The 9,455-nt window shown below is 35.7% G+C and overlaps 1 protein-coding gene across 1 annotated transcript; it reads left to right on the top strand.

The window, feature by feature from the left end:
- The first annotated feature begins 971 nt into the window (after nucleotides 1-971).
- On the top strand, nucleotides 972-7,674 carry LOC125237538 (zinc-responsive transcriptional regulator ZAP1-like). The gene is made up of 6 exons (XM_048144662.1): nucleotides 972-1,070; nucleotides 3,169-4,221; nucleotides 4,383-4,481; nucleotides 5,195-5,313; nucleotides 6,319-6,480; nucleotides 7,169-7,674. The coding sequence occupies exons 2-6, from the start codon at nucleotides 3,288-3,290 to the stop codon at nucleotides 7,397-7,399; spliced, it is 1,545 nt and encodes a 514-aa protein (XP_048000619.1). The 5' UTR covers nucleotides 972-1,070; nucleotides 3,169-3,287; the 3' UTR covers nucleotides 7,400-7,674.
- The last annotated feature ends 1,781 nt before the right edge of the window (nucleotides 7,675-9,455 follow it).

Here is a 9,455-nt window from a genome sequence, read left to right as displayed (position 1 = left end):
AAAAAAAAAGTGACGGCACGGAGAGCCCAATACATGTTTTTATTTACCATTTTTTTTAACCCCCGACGCAAAAATGACGGGGTGTTATAAGTTTGACGTGTCTATCTGTCTGTCTGACTGCCTGTGTGTGTCTGTCTGTGGCATCGTAGCTCCCGAACGGATGAACCGATTTAGATTTAGTTTTTATCTCGAAAGCTAAATTAGTCGGGAGTGTTCTTTGCCATGTTTCATAAAAATCGGTCCACTATATCGGGGTTTTTTTTCAAAATTTGAATTTGTAAAACGTTTTGCTACAATAGTAGAGAAAGTATGGTTCCAAAAAATAAATAAAACTATAGAACGGATAATCGCGTTTTTCGTGAGTAGGTAACTATCGCAATGACCGATCTTACTGAAGACAATCTTCCAGAATTTTTTTTTATCGTTAATTTTTTTCTAGCATTTTTACTACCGCCTTTGTTACGTGTGTGTTCTTCATTAGAAATGGTAGACATTTACTATGTATATCGAGGGCCTTACTTATTATGTAAACGCCAGGGCACATCTATTTCATTTATATGAAATGAAATTCTAGTCTTTCCTGCAATAGTACTAACATACTTGGCCATGTTTCTCAAAAAAAAAGAAAAAAAAAATACAAAGTCATCTCAAGACATCCATTCATTTTAAGTACCTGTTAAAAATTTTACGCTTCTGTGCACGAAAAAAGTGACAAATGAATCAATAAAATCTTCAAATGGATTCTCTATGGCGCCAAAAGAGTGTAAAGAACAGAAGCCAACTAAATTACATTTATAAATATTCATCTCAAGCTTAAATGACTCTTAGTTTGGTTACATTAAGGGATGTATCTTTTAAAATACAGCTGCAAAGTTAAGATCGCCACGTGGAAAGCACATGTGTGTAGTTTCAATGGTGTTTTCGCTATCCAAAGTGCTCCTGTTATTCCTGAAACAGTCTCGGGAGAGTGTGGACGTCGGCCATCTTGTTTCGCGGCAAAAGTTAGGTTATGTGTCACGTTGACAGTTCCCGCCGTTTAGTGACGTGCTAGAGTGATTGATTAGTTATAGGTGAGTTCTTTTGTTTTTTAGTGTGTATTTTTAGGGATGTGGGTAAAATTTAAGTTATTTCTGCTAAAAGGGCGAATATTTTTTTTTTGTTATGCAATTACATTGGTAATTATAAATTTAAATACAAAGCACTAGTTCATAGTTATGAAGCCTACATGGCAATAAAAAATACAAATAAATTTTATATCCATTTAAAAATAAATTAAAACGAATAATTTTAAATGCAATTTAATTAATATAATAAGGATATATTTTTTATTTTATATATTTGTGAGAATTGTGAGTAGAAAAGGGAGCCAAATTAAAAATATAAGTGTAGCACATGATATGAACAATAAGACTTACGCACCATTTTTACTGATAAATTTGTAATTACGTATAAATATTGGTGTTTGATGGCTAAAAGGACATGTTTCGATAAAATAAATTTAGTATTTTTTTGGCTTAATTTCATTGAATAGAACAATAATAACTAGGTATACGTTGATTATTAGACACAATAGGTAAATTAACAAAACTATAGGTAAATTAACTAGGTAAACTAAAATACAGATAATTTTAAATTTACTAAAAGTGAAAATTTACTAGAACTGAGAAAATATTTATTTTTCAGTACAGATGGTGTGTTTTTACGCACTAGTGCGAGAAGTGGTCCATTATATGTCAGGTCGAAACTTCGGATGGCCATCTGTACTGAAAAACGTCGTGCGATACACGTGCGAAAAGGAAATTCGTAACTCGTGTCGATTTAAAACGCTCCCTTCGGTCGTATTTTAATGTATCGCCACTCGTTTCGAACTTCCTTTTATTCGCACTTGTATCGTAATGTACTATTTTGTAGGTAATGAAAATAACACAAGTGCTTCATGCAATAAAAGCTAAAATAAATAGGTAAATAATTATAGTTATTTTAAGCAAAAACCCTTGATAATTTAAAACGATTACACAATAATAAGCAGGTAGGTAGATACTTATCTAGTTATTGTAATGTTAAATCTTTATTGAAAATATACTTATAAAATGTATTTGTTGAAATGTTTTTATAAATATAGTATACCTACCTATTTCACATTATTTTGAGTTATGTCATCTGACTAGTTTTATTTTTTGTTTGTTTTAAAATGCAACAAATGCCAAAAACAGAATTTATACATAAGAACAAAGTTTATGTTTAATGCGCAATGAAACAAGCCCATTAATATTAATATTATTTAATAAATTATTCCCTGCTTTATATGTTATAATAATTTTGTTGTAAAATATTTGTACCTATTTCAATAAAATTTGTTCACAACAAAAATGTATTGATATAAATAATTTTGCAAGCATAGAGACAGCGTCAGCATGAGCACCAATTAGTGTGTGTTATTATTAAAATCTAATTTTATAAAAAAAAAACTATTTTTTATATACCGCGAACACCTTGTAATAAATAAAAGTCTATTCGTCTTTCGCAACCTATTTCGTAAAATACACTAAAATGAATTTTAACATAATAATGTATAAAATAATATAAAAAGCTTTTTCTCTAAACATGGCAGTTTATTTTAACATAAAAAATTCTATGACTTTTCATTAAAATGGTAATAATTTGCCACTGTTTAAAAATACACATTTAGGAAATATTTTGCATTGATGATTCCGCAACCTTTATAATAGTGGTGTGACATCCATACTAATATTATAAATGGCAAAGTGTGTGTGTGTCTGTTTGTTTATCCGTCTTTCACGGCGAAACGGAGCGATGAATTTGAATTGACGAGATTTTTTTAGTTGGAGACAGTTAAAGGGAAGGAGAGTGACTTAGGCTACTTTTTATCTCTTTCTAACGCAAGCGAAGCCGCAGGCAAAAGCTAGTTCCCCATGATAATTAAATAGCCGCCGGTACTTACTTTAAGTTAGCAGATTGAATATCACATTCCGTACAGACAAATAACCACTTACAATAGCCTAATGATATCCAAAAATACAGTTGACCTAACTTTAGGTATCATTAGCTAACGGTAACTTCCTCCCGACAAATAGGTTGCAGCACTTAACACGTGTTGCCAGCCTGTAATACATCGCAAAAAAAAACGATTAAATTTATAATTCGCAGATGGCCGCGAGCGGAGAAAGTTTATTTTTATAATAATAGCGAAGCCACATGCGCAAACGCAAACACCACATGTCAATGGTCTTAAGATTACTGAACTTTTATAGGTAAATGAACCCGATATGGCTGAATTCATTACACCTTACGAAGACGACGGCCTGTTCCAAGAATCAGATGGCGTCACCGACCTACACGCTTATTACATGTCGCAGTTCAACTTAGAAATAGAAAACAATAAGAGGAAGAACGATAGCTTCAAATATGGGAATGAAGAAAGCTTCAACTTTGAAGTCCTCGATTGGAACAATGGAACAACCCCTAACCCTGACTTTGAAATAATAAATGAAGTAATCGATAAGAATATCAAAGAACAAAATATAAAAGAAGTGCTTTTAGACCTAGATAGCATTGAATTTGACGATAATAGCTTTAAAAGCGAATCTTACAGTGAAACAAGGACTGAAAATAACTTTTATGAAGGAAACAATGACTACATAGATGACGAATCATTAATTGACGAACTATGTCGAGAAGATGGTGAAAATTCAAACTCCGGTTTTAAAGAAGAATATCTTGCAACTCCAGCAGAGCCTAACCAATTGCCTTCTATAGAAACAGCTTTTGCCAAACGTTATTGCAATTATAATGTAGAAGAAGTACCACAAAACCAGTATTATAGCCAAGCGAATGAAACTATTGTAAATAGTAATAATAATACAAATGTGGTTAACAGTTTAGAACAATACAGTTATCCTAACAATATATTGTACAACTTAGATAGCGATAAAACTTATATTTTACCAGATACACCAACCAGTTGTACAGAATTCAATTTCGAAAGGCACGAAAGGAAAGTTTCAGTGTCAGAGTCGATTGAAAGCGACGTGCAAAGTTCAACTTACTACGACGAAAACTCAGAATTGTTAGATGAAGATGAACTGTTTGTTAACTTGGATGATTTTGGGCTGAACCTTGAAAAGGAGACTGAAGAAGTTAATGTTGAAAATAAGTACAATTACGCAGCTGAAAGAAGAACAGTCAAGGATAAATCACAAGGTAATATAAATAGTAAACTAACTATCCTCTAAATACGAGTACTAGACATTATCACCTTTACAAATATTTAGAATGACTTCGTAGATAATCGAAATTAATTCGAATATTTTTTAATATTGTCCCTAAACTTTAGTAACCTGTAATACTTAATAAACTTTCAGGAGAACGAGTGTGTTTATGGGAGCATTGCTACGAGAGGTACCCGAATCAGAACACACTAGTAGAACACATTGAAAGAGCACACGTTAACACATACAAAGGTAAGAAGAACATTTCGTTATTCTAATGGTTTTAGTATTTTAGAGACTGAAAGATGGATGAAAAATGATGATGATGTATGGATTTGAAGGATGGATGGTTTCTGACCAAATCATAATAAAGTATGATTTTAAAAGGCTTATGTGTGTTCCGAAATTTAATTTAATGTATCTATGTGTAAGATTTTTGCCGTAGATTAAAAGCTAACTAATAATAACGCTGATGAATGATACATATGTTAAGCATTAAGTAATTGGAAAAAATAAAGATAGAAAGATATAAGCGCTGGTGGCCTACAGGTAAGAGCGAGCGACTTTCAATCCAGAGGTCGCGGGTTCGAATTAGAACCCCAGATCGTACCAATGAGCTTTTCGGAACGTATGTGCGAAATGTCATTTGATATAATTTGCCAGTCGCTTTTCGGTGAAGGAAAACATCGTCGGTCAGGAAACCGGACTAATCCCAATAAGTCCTAGTTACCCTTCGGGTTGGATGATCAGATAGCAGTCGCTTTCGTAAAACTAGTGCCTACGTAAAATTTTGAGATAACTTGACAAAGCGAACCCCAGGCTCCCATTAGCCAGAGCCAATACCAGGATAACGCGAGGAGAATGAAATGATTATTATTGTAATGGCCAAAATGTCTGCTGTCATGTTTTGTAGGATTATGATTCAGCCCTTCCGAACAATGTTCTCAGAACGCCAATGTTTCCAGGTGACGAGTTCAGCTGCCTGTGGCGTGAGTGCGCGCGCGCACGGCGTCCATTCAACGCGCGGTACAAACTGCTCATTCACATGCGCGTCCATTCTGGACATAAACCTAATCGGTGTCATGTAAGTTAATTTAACATTTGTTTTGGTTTCTTTATTCTTGTTACGTTACACTTTCTCCCTTTTTTTACATTTTAAAAATTGCTCTTTAATATGTACTGTCACAACTCTTGTTGTGATGTCAGAAATTAATGACCCCTAATACCGTTTCCACATTATCCGATCAGGCCCCGTAGCCGAATGGCATTTCTCCGACGCCAAACTAAAGCGATACGCCGCTGGCTCTGTCGCGCCAATACGCAAGCGCGATAGAGATAGATATCTACTAGCGCTTCGTTTCGTGAGCGTTTCGTGAGCGATTGTGCCATTCGGCTAGCCACCCAGATATCGGATGTCGGACCGATATCGGATCCTATACTTTAAAGGCGTTATCTTTGATTTTTACCTTCGAAATCCTTCCGACATCCGATATCGGATCGGATAATGTGAAAACGGTCTAAGATGTCCCACCGCTGCGCAAAGGGCTGCTCCTAAACTTCAATCTTGAATGAATGTGATGAACTTCAATGAATATGGAATATCAGGGTGCGTAGCCGAATGGCACAAACGCTCACGAAACGAAACGTTCGTAGATATCTATCTCAATCGCTTGCGTATGGGCGCGACAGAGCCTGGGTGGCTAGCCGAATGGCACAATCGCTCACGAAACGCTCACGAAACGAAGCGCTAGTAGATATCTATCTCTATCGCGCTTGCGTATTGGCGCGACAGAGCCAGCGGCGTATCGCTTTCGTTTGGCGTCGGAGAAATGCCATTCGGCTACGGGGCCAGACTACCTTTCGCGGCGTTTCGTTTTCGTTTCGCGCCGGAGAAATACCATTCGGCTACGGCACCTGTCCAGTTGCAGAAAAATGCTGCCATCTAGTCTAGGTCGTCCCACTTTCTTCGCTTAGGTCGACCGCCATGCTGATTTTTTATTTAACCTTCTTAAAATTGTCTACTCAACATATAAAGAAACAAAGATTCCATTAAATTTAAAAGTGTCTAACCTGTGTCTGTACACCCCAGCACCCAGGTTGCGGCAAAGCGTTCTCCAGGCTGGAGAACCTGAAGATCCACGTGAGATCGCACACGGGTGAGCGTCCGTACGCCTGCCCCGCGCCGCACTGTCGCAAGGCCTTCTCCAACTCTTCAGACCGGGCTAAGCATCAGAGGACGCATTTTAATGCTGTAAGTATATTTAATCTTGTAAAGGAATTTATTTTGCCCGAGACCAAAAAAGGTCATCCCTATTGGGTTTAGACTGGGTAGAAAAATTTTTTTTAGTGGAACCAAAGTTTTAAGCCTCTAGTAGTTGTGTCAAGGCAAAAAAGAAAAAAATAACTGAGAAGAAGGTGGAACCTGATAAGCACTGATGGGAATTATGGTTATGACCAAAAACCTTTTCCAAAAACCATTCCAAGGGAATGGACGCAAAAAAAGTTAAAAGGAGTAAATTAAAGTTAGTTTCTCGTAAATGATTCCTTTTAATAATTGTACAAGTGGCCCACTGTAGCCCATTTCTCGAAAGGTACAAGCCTTGTATTACAAGTATATTTCCATGACAACCCATACAATTTGACAGTTCGCGCACTTGTAATACAAGGCTTGTACCCCCAGGGGCCCATTTTTCAAAACTGAAAGTCACAAGTTACAAGCGGAAGTCACTTTCCAACTTGTCATATTAGACATTGAGTACCACTTGTAAATTGTAACTTGTAGTTTCGAGAAATGGGCCCCTGGCGTGAAATCTACGTCCTTATGAAAATTATAACAAAAGTTGATTCTTTCTCTTCAATACACGTTTCTGACTCCCGTCTCCATTGCTTCAGATTTCCCGATTCCCACAGTTTTTCTAATCATGACCTCTATTTTCCAGCGACCCTACGCCTGCGGAGCAGCCGGCTGCGGCAAACGCTACACCGACCCCTCCTCCCTCCGAAAACACGTCAAGTCCCACCCCCACATCCCCAGCGTACCCAGGACCTGCCTCCCACCAAGACCTAGAAGAATTGAACAGGAGCAAATGGTCCCAAGCTCACCAGCGAAGCTAGCAACCCTACGGTGCATCAGAGATAAACTGACAGTGCCAAGGATACAAAGACTGTAGTATATATGCCATAAGATTTAAAAAACATCTTTGACAGAACATTTTTCAAGGTATTAGCCCTTTCACTTTTGAAAACATTTGAAGTTCCACCCCCATATCACCAGCATGCCTAGTATCTGTCTACTACCACGGCCTAATAAGGATTGAACGGGAACAAATGGTGCCGAGTTCACCAACGAAACTGGCAACGCTAAGGGGCATCAGAGACAAACTAACTGTGCCTAGACTACAAAGGTTGTAGGATCTATCTTTGTCTCAAGTTATGGCCAAGCTACATCAGGGGGGTTACCATGACGTACTAAAGACGTTCAGTTTAGGTTGAGAAAGGGACACAGCTATAGCAGTTACATAGCTCCGTCCCTCTCTCTCAACCTAAACTGAACGGCTTTAGCACGTCATGGTAACCCCCCAGGTCAGGAAGTATTTAAAACAAGGCAGACCAACAGCCCAGGCCTAGAAGGGTTGAGCAAGAGCAAATAGTATCGAGCTCACCATCAGCGATGCTATAGCAACGCTTTTTTTCTTTTCTTTTTTTAAATTATAAACTGGCCAGTGATTGTCGCACCTGATGGAAAGTGACGACAACGCCGAAGTTGTAGCTCACTGGTTCAGTAATAGCCTAGCTATTCACTCTTGACTTGAATACCCGGTGTATCAGAGATGTGCCAACTGCCAAGGTAACAAAGACTATATAAAGAGACCAAAAAATGACTTTCACATCCAAGGCCTCCAAGGATTAAACAGGAGAATCACAGAAAGTCAGAGATAGTATAAACCAAAAAATATCTAGTTTTGTGGAGAGTGAAATAATGAATGGAAAATGTTGAAAAAATCAAGAAGAAGCTAACTTGGTTTGCTTGTAACTTAGATTGCTTTTTAATATTTAACGAAATTACTTATATCAAAGTACAAAAACATCGATTAGTTAGATATTTTGTACAAAATATAGCTCAAGTTTCACAATGAAAATGCTCATTTGAAAGACTGTAGTTATAAGTTAATTTCATAATTATTCCATTGTTTTAATGTACTAGTTAATAATATTAATTCCTTTGTTTTTGAAACAAGAGATCTCTAATAAGCATTTTTTAGAAAACATTTTATAGTTTAATATTATAGTAGTAATTTTAGGGACCAAGAAGTCTTCCTAAAAAGTGCTAATTTTAAAGTAATTTTTAAACGTACAATGTGCTTAGTATTTTTAAAATTTTCTATTTTTCCTATTAATGACATAATTATATAATTATTTGTGAAGATTTTCTTCATTTTGTTTATAATCATACGTCTTCTAATATTGATATTGTTTATATAATCTAGAATTATGTCTTCCTAAAACACCTATATTTGCTCAAGTTTTATACATATTATACGTATAACCGCCCAGTTGCTGGGTAATTTAGTACTAGAATTTATTGCTGTCAGTAACTTTTTTATATAGAAAGGTCATATGCATAGTTTTTGGCGTGGAATGGTAAAATCAAAAAAGGTAGATATATATGAAATATTTTCGAGATTTTAACATCCTGAAGTAAGAGTATGTATACTTATATGATCGGATATTTTAATGAAATAATTACGTATGTATCTTCTATGTCAATGTAATTGAATTTTTTTTTTATTGCTATAGATAAGTTTGTACAAATATAGAAATATATAATGCTTTCCAAAGAATCTCGCGAGTATATAACTTTTAAGTATTTTTCCATTGTAAGATCTCCAAGTATTTGTTATTTTTAAGTAATTTTAAATGATTAAATACTTAAACGACAGCTGCTGTCATGCTCAGTAGAGATACTTAATTATTGTTTAAAATAAATATTAAAGTTTACTTTGTATTTAATTTTTTTCACCTCCTGCAACTGTTGAACCTCTTGAAGACACTTTTCTTCAGCAACTTTGAAAAAATTGAAGTCTCTATGTAGATTTATAATTTGTAACCCGTCATAAAAGCCAACCAATTTATAATTGATTTTGGCTGTCATGCATCAAACATAACAAAGTCCGCAATACATTGCGTCTTACAATAAACTTCAAAGAAAAATCTAAATACTTAAAT

This window comes from Leguminivora glycinivorella, chromosome 21 (assembly GCF_023078275.1).
Source record: "Leguminivora glycinivorella isolate SPB_JAAS2020 chromosome 21, LegGlyc_1.1, whole genome shotgun sequence".
NCBI lineage: Eukaryota > Metazoa > Arthropoda > Insecta > Lepidoptera > Tortricidae > Leguminivora > Leguminivora glycinivorella.
This window is presented reverse-complemented; position numbering and strand designations above follow the sequence as displayed.

Excerpts from the sequence above, each read along its gene's own strand:
- LOC125237538 (XM_048144662.1), top strand. The coding sequence starts at position 3,288 with ATGGCTGAATTCATTACACCTTACGAAGACGACGGCCTGTTCCAAGAA. Across the intron at positions 4,482-5,194 it reads ACACGTTAACACATACAAAG|GTGACGAGTTCAGCTGCCTG; the intron begins GTAAGAAGAACA and ends CAATGTTTCCAG. Across the intron at positions 5,314-6,318 it reads ATAAACCTAATCGGTGTCAT|CACCCAGGTTGCGGCAAAGC; the intron begins GTAAGTTAATTT and ends TGTACACCCCAG.